General features: G+C 44.4%; 9 protein-coding genes across 9 annotated transcripts; 5 read left to right on the top strand and 4 right to left on the bottom strand.

The window, feature by feature from the left end:
• Positions 1 to 133: 133 nt before the first annotated feature.
• I203_108561 (uncharacterized protein) lies at positions 134 to 1,033 on the bottom strand (the record flags this gene model as incomplete). The annotated part of the gene is made up of 3 exons (XM_019151269.1): positions 134 to 289; positions 383 to 551; positions 615 to 1,033. 3 exons carry the CDS (start codon positions 1,031 to 1,033, stop codon positions 134 to 136), a joined length of 744 nt encoding a protein of 247 aa, XP_018999441.1.
• A 359-nt stretch (positions 1,034 to 1,392) lies between these two features.
• On the bottom strand, positions 1,393 to 5,216 carry I203_108560 (uncharacterized protein; the record flags this gene model as incomplete). Its single annotated transcript, XM_019151270.2, has 2 exons — positions 1,393 to 4,926; positions 5,004 to 5,216. The coding sequence occupies 2 exons, from the start codon at positions 5,214 to 5,216 to the stop codon at positions 1,393 to 1,395; spliced, it is 3,747 nt and encodes a 1,248-aa protein (XP_018999442.2).
• Positions 5,217 to 5,377: 161 nt separating this feature from the next.
• I203_108559 (uncharacterized protein) lies at positions 5,378 to 7,428 on the top strand (the record flags this gene model as incomplete). The annotated part of the gene is made up of 5 exons (XM_065518419.1): positions 5,378 to 5,433; positions 5,787 to 5,969; positions 6,069 to 6,205; positions 6,272 to 6,586; positions 6,671 to 7,428. The coding sequence occupies 5 exons, from the start codon at positions 5,378 to 5,380 to the stop codon at positions 7,426 to 7,428; spliced, it is 1,449 nt and encodes a 482-aa protein (XP_065372784.1).
• Positions 7,429 to 7,840: 412 nt separating this feature from the next.
• I203_108558 (uncharacterized protein) lies at positions 7,841 to 9,262 on the bottom strand (the record flags this gene model as incomplete). Its single annotated transcript, XM_019151272.1, has 5 exons — positions 7,841 to 8,019; positions 8,175 to 8,524; positions 8,614 to 8,714; positions 8,801 to 8,921; positions 9,039 to 9,262. The coding sequence occupies 5 exons, from the start codon at positions 9,260 to 9,262 to the stop codon at positions 7,841 to 7,843; spliced, it is 975 nt and encodes a 324-aa protein (XP_018999444.1).
• Positions 9,263 to 9,639: 377 nt separating this feature from the next.
• I203_108557 (uncharacterized protein) lies at positions 9,640 to 10,511 on the top strand (the record flags this gene model as incomplete). The annotated part of the gene is made up of 6 exons (XM_019151273.1): positions 9,640 to 9,660; positions 9,718 to 9,787; positions 9,867 to 9,954; positions 10,041 to 10,150; positions 10,232 to 10,360; positions 10,438 to 10,511. 6 exons carry the CDS (start codon positions 9,640 to 9,642, stop codon positions 10,509 to 10,511), a joined length of 492 nt encoding a protein of 163 aa, XP_018999445.1.
• Positions 10,512 to 10,934: 423 nt separating this feature from the next.
• On the top strand, positions 10,935 to 12,970 carry I203_108556 (uncharacterized protein; the record flags this gene model as incomplete). Its single annotated transcript, XM_019151274.1, has 4 exons — positions 10,935 to 11,357; positions 11,498 to 12,372; positions 12,454 to 12,629; positions 12,732 to 12,970. 4 exons carry the CDS (start codon positions 10,935 to 10,937, stop codon positions 12,968 to 12,970), a joined length of 1,713 nt encoding a protein of 570 aa, XP_018999446.1.
• Positions 12,971 to 13,291: 321 nt separating this feature from the next.
• On the top strand, positions 13,292 to 14,050 carry I203_108555 (uncharacterized protein; the record flags this gene model as incomplete). Its single annotated transcript, XM_019151275.1, has 4 exons — positions 13,292 to 13,303; positions 13,397 to 13,745; positions 13,853 to 13,921; positions 14,019 to 14,050. The coding sequence occupies 4 exons, from the start codon at positions 13,292 to 13,294 to the stop codon at positions 14,048 to 14,050; spliced, it is 462 nt and encodes a 153-aa protein (XP_018999447.1).
• A 415-nt stretch (positions 14,051 to 14,465) lies between these two features.
• I203_108554 (uncharacterized protein) lies at positions 14,466 to 15,317 on the top strand (the record flags this gene model as incomplete). Its single annotated transcript, XM_019151276.1, has 3 exons — positions 14,466 to 14,748; positions 14,961 to 15,105; positions 15,197 to 15,317. 3 exons carry the CDS (start codon positions 14,466 to 14,468, stop codon positions 15,315 to 15,317), a joined length of 549 nt encoding a protein of 182 aa, XP_018999448.1.
• A 661-nt stretch (positions 15,318 to 15,978) lies between these two features.
• On the bottom strand, positions 15,979 to 16,823 carry I203_108553 (uncharacterized protein; the record flags this gene model as incomplete). Its single annotated transcript, XM_019151277.2, has 5 exons — positions 15,979 to 16,209; positions 16,457 to 16,534; positions 16,610 to 16,627; positions 16,696 to 16,727; positions 16,790 to 16,823. The coding sequence occupies 5 exons, from the start codon at positions 16,821 to 16,823 to the stop codon at positions 15,979 to 15,981; spliced, it is 393 nt and encodes a 130-aa protein (XP_018999449.2).
• Positions 16,824 to 16,889: the final 66 nt, after the last annotated feature.

Genomic DNA, 16,889 nt, shown 5'->3' with positions numbered 1-16,889 from the left:
GCATATCATCATATTCCGTGTATCGGATTTTGCATGCCATGAATCATATATACAACGAAAGCAATGTCCATCTTGTGATTCCTGCAGTCCCGACCGTGAGCCATGATCATTGGTATGCGAATGATCGATCGGGTTAGTGAATACTCCAATTACCCAATCCAGTCTCTTGTTTCGACTCTTTCTCTTGTTCTTTACCATGTGCATCGGAATGACCGAGACTCAAATCAGGTTGGATGATATTCCTGATTCTCTGTTTGAGGACTTTCAATTCTGGGAAACCACCTTCGGTCTATATCACACATAGTAAAGTGAGATCAATAAATCTACGACCGATACAAGGGATCAATCAAATCGAAAGAGATTAGATTGAACGTAAGCTCACCTTCCTATCCCATACTAGCTGATCTCCCATACCGTCTCCACCATCCAACCATACTCTGAACCTACCTCCTGTTTCAGGTGCGTTGAGCGGTATGAGTGTGATGGATCGCAGGAGGGGGTTGGGGAATGTTAAGAATAATTCGGTTTGGATCCATGTTGCTCTTGGTGCCCTATATAAATCATAGGATTAGTTACTATTATGTTGTTCATTCAGTCCTAACCCTATCGCTTACCATCTACATCTATCACAAAATTCAATGATCACACTAGGTTTGACCTCTTTCAAATCCGGAGCCTGGAATACCGTCGTCGTGTTGCTATCGGTATTGGTAGTAGAATTCTGCTGATGGGAATTAGTGGAGGGAGGAGTCAAATCTCCCTTTTCTCTCTCCACATTCTCAGGTTGTTCGATCTTTTTTGGCTGTTCAAGTTGAGGAGTAGGTGGTCCCCTATATGTATATTCGGTAGCATGTCCAGCCTTTGAGGGAGGATCGACAGGAACGGGAGGTTCGAACGACTCTTTGCCTATCCCTACTGGCTGGGGTAGTTGGGGCGAATGAGCCATCGTGGACGTGCTGGCCGGTTGAGTGTGGGTGGATGATGAAGGTGGTTCACAATCTGTGCAAGTCTCTTGGTCTTGAGCCGTCGACATCGTGAGTGGTCGAGCGCTTAGATGAGTCGAGTAGATGAAGTTGGGAGGTAATTGATTGGTATTGTAAAGGAAGATAGGTTATTCATCAAGCATTTGTAAGTCAGAGTGGAGTGTGAGTTGGAAGTTCGAATGGTATGACGTTATCCAATCCTACTTTACTGGAAACATTACCCCATGCTTACACTACACCTAAACGCATACTTGACACACCATCATGCTGATTGCTGATTCGATGCGAGAATGCAGCAAGTTGAAAACAATAACATTCGCAAATGCATAACATACAAATACATTCCCTGTCATTCCATATAAAGTATAGAAGGGTATATAAATTCCTATGCTGGATATAAGTAATTACTCTACCTTCCTTGTCTATCCCTAATCTTCCTAGCCATCCTCTTCTTCCTATGAAACATGATCAACCCTACGAGTCTAGCATATCGTTTATTTATCGATTTCAACAACTCTGTCGGTCCTTTACGATGGGGTTGACCAGTATAATGATTACGGACAGGTACACCTCCGAATAACGGCAAAACGATCCCATAAGTCCTTTTCTTCCTTTCTCCTCCTTCAACTCCACCAGCTACAGAGCCACTTGTAGTGGTACCTGCTGCAGCATCCTCATTCTCATTCTCATCACTTATACTCAACGGTAGCCATGCTCTCCTGGCTTTAGCGTCTTCCAACTGAGCATATGCCGTATCCAACACACTGATCGTCAACAAGGAAGGTCTCCAAAGTATATCACTAGGTCTCCAACTGGATAACAACTTTAATTCCAATTCGCTCGTCGGATCATTCCTCGCTTCGGAAGTGAAAGGTGATCGACCATGAAACATATGTCGTCGATTGGGTGGTCCTTGGAATGGTTCCACAGGTCTATCGGTGATATCGAATTTCGCTAATTCGAGGGCATCATCATATAGATCTTGATGATCCAGATCTTGTTCGATCTGGACAGATTTGAGATTCTGAGCATCTCTCATAGCTTCATTCTTCCTAAACTTGATCTCTTCGTACCTCCTGAGCAGGATCTGATCGGCAATCTTAAATGCCCCCTCTACATCACCGGTTCGAGCCAAAGCGACAGATAAATGATTATAATTTCCGGCATCAAAACCGAACCCGGCATCTTGAACATCATTCCATATCTTCTTGACTTGAAGATAATTCCCTGAGATTGATAGACTGTCCAGCGCAATTGACAGTGGTATACAAAGGACATTGTCATTGCTTCGACTTGTCAGTGCCGGCGTCGATGATGTACCTCCTTCTTGTTCACCTCCCGAGGTAGATTTCCTAAAAGATGCTGTGTCGCAAGCTAATTGGAAAGTCTTGTTCCATATTTCCAATACCTTGTCCGAGTCTCCCGCACGTCTATAAACATCCATCAATTGCGTATACATATGCACACTCTCCCTATTTTCTCCTGATCCATCTTGAGCAAGATCAAAGTATTTCTGAGCCATATCAAAGTTCTGATTTTTGCCATGAGCGACCACGAGAGGACTGAAGATGTTCTGGTTGATTAGGGCTTTCTCATGCCTTCGATCAGCGATATTACCAGCTTTAGCCTGTTTCGAAACGTTCATCGCGAAATCATGAGCTTGTTCCAGCGATCTCTCTCCTCTTGCCTCTGCGAATGACTTGACAATCATTCCATAAGTCACACTTGACGGTAATACTTCCCTAGAAAGCATTTCGTCGTAGACCGCTCGGGCAGACGCACCGTCTCCTAATCGCATATAACCATGTAAGAGGATCGAGAAGGCATAGGCATCAGGTGAAGGTCCCTTGTTGGATTTCGACATTTCATCCATCTCTTCGTACAGTTCTCGAGCGACTTCCATCTCACTTGCATCGCAAGCGTTTTGAATGACTAGTGCCCAAGTATGTCGATTGGGATTGGTGATCCGACGGAAAACACTCATGACGTGCTCAGGTGGCGATGACAGAGCTACAAGGGCTTTGATGATTGCAGTAGAAACAGCTTGATGGTGTTTGAATTGTCTTGGAAGTCGATTATATCGGTCCAGGGCAGCTACCCATTCTCCAGTTTCCACTTCTGCGTCGATCACAGCCGCGTGGGCGATCGCATCAGGCTCGATACCTGCATCTATCATCGCTTGAAAGACATTATCTGCGTTGACGGGATCACGTCGATGGGCGAAAAGCGAAATGAGAGAGGTGTAAGAGTGAATATCAGGTCGTAAGGTAGAATTGGACAATTCGTCGAATAACCTCACAGCAGCTTCAACATTGACTTGGTCGGCATAAAGCTGTAAGAGAGCGTTGTAAGGGTATATCCGAGGTTCGATGGCGTTGATTTGGTTTAGAACTCGTTCAGCGCCTTGCGAGTTGTTGGCATTGATATAAGCCGTGAAGAGTATCTCTAAAGCAGCGGGTTTCGACTCAAAATTCGGTCCAACACGAGTTTCCAGCATCGCCAATGTATCTGCTACTCTTCCTCTATAGGCGTGATATCGAGCAGCTACCAGACGGTCTTTCCCTGTAGGGGTATAGTTGGTGGATATCTGATTCCATAATCTCTGTTCTTCTTCCACCCACCCTGCTTGACCCGCTAGGCGCATAGCCTGAGATAAAGCACCATGAGTGAAGTTCGGGTACTCTTGACAGATCCTTTGGTACAGCTTCCAAGCATCACTAGTTGATTCCGTCACAAGGAGTGAACAGAGGTTGATAGCTGCAGAGGTAGGCACGGAAGTCCCGTTGGCGATGAAAATATCTAAGAGGTTGATGGCTTCTTGAATTTTCGTTCGATCACGAGTAATGGCAATAAATAAGAAAATACCCAATGTCCTCGTGTTGACACTGGAATCTGCGTTGAACCGATCTGTCCACCATTCGACTGGCGATCCGACCCGAGCGAGAGTTCCGAGTAAGAGATCGGTGAGTTGCATCGAGAATGGATGATGACGTTGAGTCGAGTTGATCAGGAATTTCCTTACGGTATAACTGGCGGTTCGAACCAATTCGATCAAATCGTCATTTCTAGAGGCATCCAAGACTGACTTTTCGTAAGATTGTAGTAAACCGAAATCGAATGAGGGATAATCGCATTCCTGTCTGAGTTTGGTAGCATCATTGCTGGTCATCCTCTGGACCGCTCGATCAATGGCTCCGCGCATCCTTTTCATCGCCAACTCCCATTCCCCCATCTCTACGTATGCCAGAGCAGCAATAGAATAAGAAGTTGGTAAAGTATTTCCGGGATTTCTTGAATCCAAGTATTGTAAATTTCCTAATACCTCTTTGGCTTTTTCACTATCGCCCGTAAAAGCCAGAGCGTATCCTCTGATCGAGCATACCAAAGATTGTAATCCGCGTTGTCGAGGGGGTGGTTTGACATTATCTAGTATATCTGTTAACCGATCTAACTTTGTGATTAACCATAACCAATCTTCATGTTCTGCCGTATCTCTAAATAACGCAAAGACACCTAACAGGTTCCCTATCGATCCGAGATGGCGAGTTTCGAAAGACTTGAGTTCGAAATCATGTGAAAAGTGAGAAGCGGATTGGAAAGCACCGTTGTATAATCTAGAATAGAAGTCTTCCGGTAACATTGACCATGCATCGGGATAATCGAATGCGACGAAGAACTTCTTGTCCTTGGTAATTGCTTGATCGCGTATTGGTTGATTAGGTTGAGACGATGTGTACTTCGATCGATGAGGTCGGTCGGAGAACGGGGTTGAGAAATGATGGAATGTAGATGATGAGGATTGATCGGAAGTAGAGGGGGAGGAATGGTGATGTTGATGGTAATCTTGAGACTCGTGATCGACCGTTTGAGCAGCACTGGCAGAATACGTTCGGAAGTTCTGCCGTTGTGACATGGATCGCCTTTCGAGTGATGAGCTCGATGACTAGTGTGAGTGCAGAAAGTGTCTCATCAGTATAAATAGATGACTTGCTATGACAAGGAGTCAGAGCGGCAACTTGCTTGGGTACTTCCGATCGATGACGATCCCACACCAGATCCAGATCCAGATCCAGCTACTCCACTACTCCGCCTGATCTGCGCTACTGCCACCCTCGATGCTTTGTCCAGGTAGCCATTCTGTAACAGCCCTAACACATGGGAGAGTGTGGTGGAGGACGGGTGAGAGGCGAAGGCTCGATATCGAGCAGCGAGGGGTATGGTCGGTGGGGGCATGGGGAGGTGATGGAGCGGGAAGGGAAGGGGTTGATTGGTGATCGATCTCAGCTTGTGTGAGCTATTTTGCGATGGATGGGATGTTGTTGTAGAAGGAAGAGGTTGTAAGCCAGGTACTGAGCTGATGGCAATGCCCCAGAACGATCAGTCTTGCTCGGTTGATGAGTGTTGTGAGATGTTTGAGATGGATCCGATTGATTGACGAATTAGCAGTCGGGTAAACCAGCAACTGAGTAACTTTTTCGCCGCTCAATAGGCTGGAGAATTATGTAAAGATGCCACGTGTTTAAGTGGGTGGTATCAATACAGTAAATAGAGGAAACGCGACCAAAGGAGGAGAACGCGTCCCTTTCATCCATTTCATATATGATGAACATTTCAATCAGCGAGACTTGACTTCCTACCACCATACACCACAAGATAGATATCACTCCCTCTGGCGACTTCCTCCTGCTCTATCCATCATCTGAAACCTCGTCTGACTCTCCAACGAACCCGGCACTGCACCATGTGAGCTTCATCGAACAGACGCTTTCTATCTCAGCTCATTGCTCATTTCTTGTGAAACAGGTCATCCGAGGATATCCCCCCTCGACCTCCCACTCTCGCCACCGAACAAGGTTCTTCCGCCCCTACCGACTCCAAGGAAATCAAAGAACAAGCTGAGAAGCTTGTAGGAGAGGGTAAGAAAGCTATAGCCCTCAAACAATGGGAAGAAGGTGTCAACAAGTATGGAGAAGCTTTGGATCTCATGTGAGTTTTGGGCATTTGTTCTCGTCCATCTGTGATCATTCGACGGGCAGTATGATGTGTGTATGGAGTAGTGGTACTGATTGAGGTTTGGGTGTACAGGCGTCAGCTAGTAGGGGACTTTGATCCTGTCATGGCACCTCTATTGCTAAGCTATGGGAAAGCACTGTACGAATTGGCATTCTCACAACAAGGTGTGATGGGTAAAGAGGAAGGATCGAAAGAGGCTGATGAAGCTGGTGAGTTGGATTGATTCAAGTCAATTTTGAAGTGAACATCAAGTTGATTCGTATGGGACTGTTCAGTCCGACAAGGTACTTTGGAAGAAGCACCTTCGAAAAATGGTAATTTCGTGTTTTCAGCGGATCCCTCTTCCGATAACGAAGAAGAAAATCAAGATGCTGGACCAAGTACTAGTGCTCAGCCTGACGAAGGAGAAGGAGAAGCAGAGGACGAACCTGAAGATGATTATAATGCCGCGTGGGAAGTTTTAGATGTAGCTAGGACGATATACCAAAAGATCGTTGAAGGGAAGTCGGACGGGGAAGAGGGTGTCAAAGAGGATAAGTTGAATTTGGCAGATTGTTATTTGGCTTTAGGAGATGTATCTTGTGAGACGGGTGAGTGATTGATCTTATGATCAGAATGATGGTTTGAAGACATGATAAGGATTGGACCTGATGTATTCTTTACCTTGAAAACAGAAAATTTCCCTCAAGCTGTACAAGACTACACCTCCGCCCTATCCATCCAATCCACTCTCTTACCCCCCTCATCCAGAATCCTAGCTTCGACGCATTATCAACTAGCCACTGTCCTCGAATTCACTCCCAATAAACAAACCGAAGCTTTATCTTATGTTGAAAAAGCCCTAGATGGATTCAAATTACGTCTATCCGAGTTGAAATCAACGGCAGACGAGAAGGTATCAGAAGAAGTGAAAAAATTAAATGATAAAGAAAAGGAAAAAGAGATCAAGGATGTTGAGAATCTGATTGAAGATTTGAATGTCAAGATCGAAGAGCTGAAAACGACCTCGGTGAATGAAACGAACGATCTGATTTCACAAAGTATAAATCACCTTTTAGGTCAACCTGAATCCGACCAGTTTGGTGATTCTTCTTCGACAAGTAAAGATACTGGACCGGTAAATGACCTGACAAGTATGGTCAAGAAGAAGAAACCTAAAACCACCAATGTGCCCAAGAATGTAGAAGAGGTGAAACAAGCGGTGAACGAGATGGTCAACAATGCTAAACCACTTGTGGAACAGACCAACCAATCGGTTGTGGAACCTGCTTTGGAGAAAGGTAAAGAGGTTGTTGATTTGGCTGAACGGAAATTGGGTGAGGTGGTGAGCAGTGTGGGAGAGGGGTTGCTGGCTTCTGGGGAAGGATTGAAGAGAGACAATGATGGTGAGGAAGAGGAGGGAAGGAAAAGTAAGAAAGCGAAGACTGAGTAAAGCGAACAAAAAGTATGGCTTAAGATGACCTACCATACGATCAGTCGAATAGTGCAACCTGTTTTCGAGAGAGTCTATATATTTGATTTTAGCTTTTTTTATGTCTTTAATAGTATCATGAATCATCAATAGGTATCATGCGGATTTCAAATGGTTCATCTATTCCATTCATCCTTACTAGAGTAAGTTGTCCATATGATTGTTTTCCTCTATATACCTTTCCCACCCAGTAAATCTCCGACATCAAGGTCGAATATGACCATAAATCATGATGATTCATCTGATTGAAAGATCAGACTGTTCACGATCACCCTAATCCTATATCTTTGTCCTTCTTCCTTCTCCTATTCCTCACCTTTTTCACTATTCTCTTTTGTTCATCTTCTCGCAAACCTTGCTGTTTTGAGATAAGCTAAAAAAGCAAAGCGAAAGGATAACCACCATTTTTCATTCTAAACAGTTTGATCAAAAGACTGAAAACGATTATCAACATTCCCAGCCAGAGGTAAACTCCAACACGTTGTTTGATGGGTGATGATTGAGCTGGGATGAGGACTGTTAGAGCGATGATTGAAAATCCTAGGAGACCGTCTACACGTGTATGAACAACCATGAAGTCAGCTTGATGATCCTAACAGAAGATCATGAATGTTTCTACGATTATAATCAAAACAATGGAAACGATTGGAAGATATGCTCGATCGTTATTTACTCTTAAAAGGGAAAAGTGTGTAGTTTTCACTCACATATACCAGCTACTACCTGACTCTCCAATCCCAACTGATTACTATACCCACCAGCAATCCATGAGATGTGACCATTAGGTCCAGCAGCGACGTACGGCGCATTCTTAATTTTGTTCCACATATGTCCGGAAGTGAACGTTAAGATCAAGATGATGGATAAACTTCCCCAGACCAACCTCGATTGAATCAATGGTACGAGTATTTTCCGCATGGAATACAGAGAGACGGTGATGGCGATGAGTGAAATTGGGACTGCGATGTAGTGTAGGGGATTGATAGGTTTGTATAATGCGAATGGTTCGGGAACGAGATTGAGGAGGAATGAATGTAATGGTGGAGCTGTGAGACCACTACAACCAAATAGATGGTTAGCTGTTATATTCTGTCGCCCGTGTATGTATCGGAATATGTGTATAGAGAAAGACACGACTCGACTCACTTCTTGTTCATCTCATAGGTGATGACACTCAGTTTGTTACTCTTATTTGGCCCGGTTAACGCAGGGTGGAACATGACTGTTGGAGCTGAAGTCAAGCCGAGCTAAATCGGGATACGATGAACATGTCAGCTTCGCTTGTCAACCATCTCGGGATGATCCAATGGCTAGCTGTTTGAATTCCACGTACCTCTTGGTAGACTGCTTGCCCATCTTGGAAATCCAATTTCGCAAAGAAATGTTGATCCCTCACGTGCTTGGGTTTACGCTTCCATGATGCTGCGACTTGATGGAATGAAGGATCGAAGTCGCTACGGACGACAAAGAAGAGAGTGGTCAGTATCAATCTGAACAAGGCATATGGAGCTATATGCGTCTATGGTATGAGGATGAACAGAGTCATGATGTCGAGAGGAACGGATACTCACTGACAAGGCTGACATTTAAACTGGGCGGGAAGCGCAGTCAACACCACCGATACTGAATATTCCCTATCGTCCGCCAACAGTTCGTGATAAGATTGCGAATTAAGTTTGATGATTCCGTCTTTCGATTTCGAAGATAGTTCCGCCCAGTGTTCTTGGTCAGCTGGAAGGGATAGGGCGAGGGGCAGTAGTGAGAGGAGCGGTGTGAGGATGGTAAGGAGACGCATGATGAGTGAGAGACCAGTCCTTGCTTGGAATTGATATCGGTCCTACGCGCTGACGTTTTCTCTTTTATCGGTCCTTACTGAGCGGCGATACTGCAGGTAGACAACTCCTTTCAACGATATAATGATATGGGAGATTGACCAGTATGAAGATATGTGGTTGACACTTGAACGTTGCTGCTCGTCACTCATCGTCGTGTTGGCATCATTCGCTCAACCTCCACTCTGTTACGTAACTATCTAAAGAAATGACATTCCGACGATAAGTTACTCTTTAGGTATTGTTCAACATTCCAACTCAGTTCTACCTTCATATAAAGCCAACACTTTCACGATATTCTGACTATCCCCGACATACCCCTCGAAAGACTCATATCATCATGGACATCCGCCAGGCAACTGTAAGCTAACTTCTGCTGGAAAGATGGAAGTGAAAGCTGACATTGTCCAATGTCCAGATCGATGATTTGATAGGTATGCAAAATGCCAATCTATTGAACTTACCGGAGAACTACACATTCAAGTATTGTGAGTTGAATCCACTATCACTGCCATTCACATCAACAGACTGGAAATGATCATGCTAATAGTAGTTCCTTCGTCATAGATCTGTATCACGCTTTGACATGGCCTGAATTATCCTATGTCGCTGTTGATCCCAGGGGAAGGATAGTAGGATATATATTAGCTAAGATGTGAGTGATAGTCCTCTATCTCGTCGCAAATTACATGTTCTTTGTCTGTCACTGGACACCTACTGAAATACCTTGTGGTCTCATAGGGAAGACGAACCCTCACCTAATACCGAACCAAGTGGTCATGTCACCTCCATATCTGTCCTTAGACCTTATAGGCGGTTGGGTTTGGCTAACAAATTGATGAAACAAGCTCGTAAGTCTCATTTATAGTACAATCTGGGAAATGGGGAAATATGTTGATATTGATGCTTTTGTGTCATTTTTGGGTTTGTAGAAGAAGCAATGGTAGCTCATTACAAAGCATCACATATCACTTTACACGTCCGTAAATCGAACCGAGCGGCCATTTCGCTGTATAGAGATACCTTAGGATTCGAAGTTCATGCGATGGAGAAAGGATATTGTGAGTCTTATACAATTTCCCAAACCTTTGTTTTCGTAGGATCATGCTGATGACCTGGTATGGGTATGATTTGATAGATGCCGATGGTGAAGATGCTTATGGTATGAGATATATGTTCAACAAGAAGTCGGAAATGGAATCATCATCATAGGCTATAGCATAGATTATGCATCATGCATGGTTGTACCATAATAATCACTACAGAAGGCAATGGCGCCTCAGGCTGATATGATTCTGACCTGGATCGGATGAGACTTTTGCTGCTGAATGAAGGCCAGGTCTGCTGCCGAGTTCCAGCTGAGCTTTACTATATCTATGCACCCTTGCACCCAGCTCTCATATGTGCTTGTAGATATTTGTTCTATGCATCCTCGAACCCCTTGGCGTTCTGACATTCACTTGATGAGCTTCGAGCCTTTCATCATAGATGTAGTTGCGCTTAAATAGGTCACCCATATGAGACCGAGACAAGACTCGCACTTTGGCCACTCAACTTGACCATTAGCTTTAAATTCACCTTTGTTATCACTTCTCTTCTCCCTCTTTCAACTCAACCCCACTCAAAAACACCAAAATGTCCTTGGCCGACTCACTCCTAGCGGACCTAGATGGTTTCTCAGACGATGAAGCCCCATCTCCCTCGGTAGACCAACAGGTCGATGAAGGCCAATCTTCTTCCTCAGCTGCTGCCGCCGGTCCATCCAATTCAAAGGGAGTGAGCTTCGGGTCAATGCTTCCTCCGCCTTTACCTAACAAAGCCAAGCGACCCGCAACCGATATGGATCTTGATGAAGAGGAGGAACAAGATGGAGAAGGTGATGACGGGATGGTACTGGAGAATGGCGCGAGTGCAGTTGGTTATGTACCCGAAGGAGGGGTCAAACCTGCCGATGAATTAGATGCGGATGAGGTAGAACAGACTGATATGACTGGTCTGGAGGATGTGTCGAAAGTTGCTAGGTTGATTACTGGGAAGAAGCTGAAAGAGGTCTTAGCGGTGAGTACGAGTTTCCAAATTAGCTTCGTACTGAATGATCTACCTCATTCACATCTATCCATCATTTCGTCGATGTTATTTATTTTCACTCTCAGTACGAAACAAGGAACAACATATACTGATGTTATTCTACGCGGTAGGATATCGCCAAATACACCGCTTCACCCACCGACATGTCCAACAGCTACTCGCTCGAGGAAAACCCCGAATATCACCTGGTCGTCACTGCCAACAACATGTCCGTCGAAGTCGATAATGAAAACCTCCTCGTTCACAAATTCATCAGAGATCACTATGCACCCCGTTTCCCGGAATTGGAACAACTCATAACAGATCCTTGGACCTATATCGCGGCAGTACAGGCAATAGGAAATGCCGATGATCTCACCAAATGTACATTTCCCTCGACACTTCCAGCAGCTACCATCCTATCTATCACTCTTACAGCTACTTCCACCCGAGGTAGGAAGTTGACTGCGGGAGAATGGAAGACAGTTCAAAATGCTATCGAAGTAGCTAAAGAATTACGTTCAGCTAGAGAAAGGATATTCGAATATGTTGAAAGTCGAATGTCATCCGTTGCTCCTAATCTATCTGCAATCATTGGTACCGGTATAGCAGCCAAGCTTTTAGGTTTAGCTGGAGGACTGGGAGCATTTTCAAGACAACCAAGTTGTAACATCATGTTATTTGGAGCAATGAAGAAATCATTATCCAATACTCACCTATCAGCGGCCAGTCAACAGAGACATACGGGATTTATATATCAGAGTAATCTGGTTCAAAGTGCTCAACCTGAAGATAGAAGGAAAGCCCAAAGGGCAGTATCAGCGAAATGCACATTGGCTGCTAGATTGGATTTGAACAAGGCTCAAAGGGATGGATCGTATGGAAGGAAATGTTTAGAAGAGTTACAGAAGAAAATACAGAAGATGTCGGAACCTCCTCCTAACAAGATGACTAAGGCTTTGCCTATACCTCAGGAGACTAATAGGAAGAAGAGAGGTGGTAAGAGGTGAGTGTGACTGGATTTCAAACCTCGTCTTGTGTCTAACGTCTAGCTTGAGCTTACTTTGACCCTCTTTCTCGTTTACAGAGCTAGGAAACAGAAAGAAGCATATGCCCAAACTGAATTGCGAAAATTACAAAACCGAATGGAGTTTGGTAAAGCCGAAGAAGAGATTGGTGTCGATGATGAGACTGTTGGACTGGGTATGATCGGTTCGGGAAGTGGAAGGGTCAGAGGTGAAGTCGCGGATGCAAGGAGTAAAGGTGGGTCAACTCGAACTAAATTCATTCACAATCCTTTTCGATACTTTAAAAGGGAGATCGGATATCACGACAGATGCTAATCTTATATGTATGCTTCACTAGCCAAACTATCAAAAGCCAACAAACTCCGTACTCAGCTCCTGGGTCGATCGGCAGTATCCAACGATGCTAAATCCGGTATGGCCACTTCACTCTCTTTCACACCTGTCCAAGGTATCGAAATTGTTACACCATCTTTATCTGCCGCTCAGAGGGTTCAGGCTGCCAATGATAGGTGGTTCGCGGGTGGGACGTTCACTCATGTCAAGAAAGAAGGTAGTAATATACCTGGCCAGAAGTGATGAAATATCGATATTTATGCAGCATATTGTATCATGTATCTATCACTCGTAGATGTGCCACATACAGAGAGAGATGACTGCCGAAGGGGCAAGGGGCTACGTACCTTTTTCGGCGGTAAAACACACCTACAATAATTGTAAATTTGATTCCGTTGTCCACCTTGCAACTTGAACGTTCTACAACCATCCCATCCCATCCCATCATCGACAAATCCAATCAACAGGATTATAAATCGTGCTCATATATCATCCTGTATATACCATACATACACTTACTTCTGCTTCCTACCCACACAACCACATCATACACCTAAAGATACAATGCCTCGATCTGTGAGTACAGTACACCTTGAGATCCGAGAGAGAGCCAATGGAGCGAAATTTCGATGACTGACCTTGCCACCCACCCACCTATACCTGTTGCAGTCCCGATCCTCCGCTCGACCAGCTGCTCGACCATCCGCCCCAGCAGGTGGATCGCATCAACAAACCCGACAATCATCCACTGCCGCCTACCCAGCTCAACATGCCCCCGCCCAGGCCTACCCCCAACAACACGCTGGTGTCCAACAGGGTAAACCCCCCGGATTATTAGCTCAGGCTGCTTCCACCATGGGAGGTGCCGTTGCTGGTTCAGTAGTAGGACACGGTATCTCCAATATGCTCTTTGGGTCTTCAAGACCTGCCGAACAAGCTGCGCCAGTAGACCAACAACAGCAGATGGTCAATGGTCAACAGTTTGGACAAGGTGCTAGTTGTGATATCCAAGCTAAAGGTGAGTCGTTCTAAAACCCCATGTAGACACATCGGTTTGAGGGAGGAATGTGTATGGTTGCATGAGAGACCATGACCAAGGCTGATACTCGGTCCGCTTGACTGTAGACTTCACCAAGTGTCTCGAAGCTACCAACGGAGATATGCAATCTTGTTCATACTACCTCGAAGCATTGAGTGAGTGGCTGATTCTTCTTCATTCCATTTGTCTTTGGCATTGGCATTGATTGGGGAAACGGATCATTGATTTTATGGATTTCTTTACCTCTCGCAGAGGCCTGTCAAGCTGCCGCTCGACCATACTAAGCTGCGTTAACCTCTTACATAGGAAGAAGGTAGATTGACGTGGATTTGGATCTTGTAGTAACATCAGTTGGATTGATCAATAGCATATGCATTTATTCCCCTTCAACTATGCGTTGCAGCACCTTCAATGAACATGAAAGAATCACCATCGTTGCATATTCATACGATAGTGGGAAATGTGAATCAATAATTGAACACGTTGCCCCACAACGGAAAGACCTCCATCGTCCAAGCCCACATCGAGTGACATTTTGATATTTCTTGCATTCACATGTCATCTATATCTTCACTTTTCATCTACTCATATACAACGAGATACATCAAGTGATCGAAATATCATCTAAGAGATCTATCTACTCTCATTCTCTGATTCCTAGCATAATCTCTCGGTACCCATTCTCCTGCACCCGGCATCATGTCCACCCTGCTGGTCACAGTCGGTTCGACCCTGTTCCCTGACCTAACCGACTCATTCCTCTCACCTTCTATCCTCGCCTTACTCGAACTGCATCGGATCAGACGTCTCATCATCCAATATGGCCGAGCCGAGCTACCGCTGGATCATGGCCTACATATACATCTCGATGGTTCTGGAAAGGGCTCGGTGAATGTTGGAGGGATGAGAGTAGAGTTGATTGGGTTTACAGATGATTTTGAGGGGTTGGTTAGAGGGAGTGATTGGGTGGTATCTCATGCTGGTGAGTATCGGCTCATCTTTGGTTTGGACCTGGACAGTCTGGTATATGGTCATTGTCACCAAACCTCATTGGAACTATCAATCAAAACTCTTATCATACCTGTGTTGAAGGTATAAAATCCAAATTCGATTGCCGTCCATTTTTTCTGTACTCATCATACTGAAATATACTGTACTGTACTGATTGATCTGTCCTTTTACCCGTCCATTTAGGCTCAGGATCAATCCTAACGACTCTCCGACTGAACCCACCCAAACCACTACTAGTAGTACCCAACGAATCGTTGATGGATAACCATCAAGCTGAATTGGCAGATGAGATGGGTGAAAAGGGTTATCTGATGGTATCGAAAATTGAGTAAGTGAAGTACATCTATCTTCGTTTACATGTAAACAAAATTCAGCAAACTTTTTCGACGGTTCACTTGTATACTATTCGTGTAACACAGAGATCTCGAGCATACTTTACCGAAATTCCTTTCGATCGATAAACATGATATCAGACCTTTTCCTCAGATGGATCAAAATAGGTTTAAGAATGTGTTAGATGAAATGATGGGTTTTGACTGATAAGATGAAGTCATACACTATCAATTTCAATCATGCTCGTAAGAGACGACTGACACCGCGAAGATAATGAGATGATGATCGGCATCAATCAACGGCGAACCAGATGAGTGACTGGTATCATCTTTGGACTTTATCATGTTAATACGACGGTCTTCCCATTCACGAGATCAAGGATACCTGCTTATGCAATTCCGGATCACAACTGCCTATAGAGCCCTTGTCGCAGTTACCTGGATGATCGTCCAGATAGGAATTAGAAAAGGTTGCAAAGTTAGGTCAATTTGATATGAAATTGGATCCGCTATGCTCTCACGTTAGATCATTTCAACGCTAGGGAAGGGAAGGGAAAAGACATAGGGAAGAACCAAGACCAAGGATCAAGATCAAAACATTATCGTATAGAAAAATCCGTCCCAGTCTTGTCTCTGTTCTTGTCGTCATTGAACTTGGATTTTGGACTTGACCACGAATTGACAAATTGTAAGAAAAAAAAAAGTTGTCATTCGCTCGAGTCAGACATATATCTATAGACAAACAAGTCGTAGCCATATCAGTACCAGCATGATACCATGTTCACTTTCCATACCACTGTATCATTGATGCATGATTTCTACTTCTTTTGATTTCAGCTTGACCTATATAACACCTTTTACAATAAGACTTATTTTCCCTCAACAGCTACGAATTCCACTTCTACCAAGACGTCCTTGGGCAATCTAGCTACCTCGACACATGATCTAGCAGGTTTAGTCTCACCGAAGAACTCTGCGTAAATCTTGTTGAAAGCGACGAAATCGTCCATCGATTTGAGGAAACAGGTGGTTTTGAGAACTTGGGCGGGGGAAGAGTTGGATGCGGATAAGACGTTGGAAACGTTTTTGAATACTTGGGTCTACAAAAGGATGCAGATATTTTGGTATCAGCGTTATTCCATCCCATTTGATTCAGAATCGAGAGCGGGGTGAGTGGGAGGGTCATGAGCATATATGCATTATGGAAACAAGGGGAATTGGAAAAAGGATAATCGTTGAGAAAGATCTAGATTTCCAATTTCCAATTTACAGTGTTCGATTTCTCATCCGTGCGTTTTTCCAATCTCATTCGGATGTCGAGCGAGTCAAGTAGTTTAGTAGACTCACAGTTTGCTCCTCAATACCGCCTTCTACGACTGTCATACTGACTGGATCCAAGGGGATAGCACCAGAAGCGTAGATGAGCTATGTTATATCCCGTATAAATCTTGAATCAGCTTTGTTTTCCTGCTTTCGGTTCTGCAGGGAAGGAAAGCTTACACCATTGTACTTGACAGCCTACACACGAAAGACAGATGATAAGCTATACTTTCTCTTCAGACGATAAGAAGGAACCAATAGCTTACTTGTACATATGGTCCAATAGCTGCAGGAGCCTCTACACAATCGAGCGATATATCAGCTTTGAACATTTAGGCAAAGAGGGATGATCAGACTTACTATCGGTAGCTACGACGGTGTAAGGGGATGACATTCTGAGTGATGTGGTTGATAGATATCTTTGAGTGAGGTTGAGTGTGGGTATGAGTCTTCTAGAAGC

Source organism: Kwoniella mangroviensis, chromosome 3 (genome assembly GCF_000507465.2).
Source record: "Kwoniella mangroviensis CBS 8507 chromosome 3, whole genome shotgun sequence".
Lineage (NCBI taxonomy): Eukaryota > Fungi > Basidiomycota > Tremellomycetes > Tremellales > Cryptococcaceae > Kwoniella > Kwoniella mangrovensis.
The sequence above is the reverse complement of the archived record's forward strand: the minus strand, read 5'-3'. Positions and strand labels throughout refer to the sequence as shown.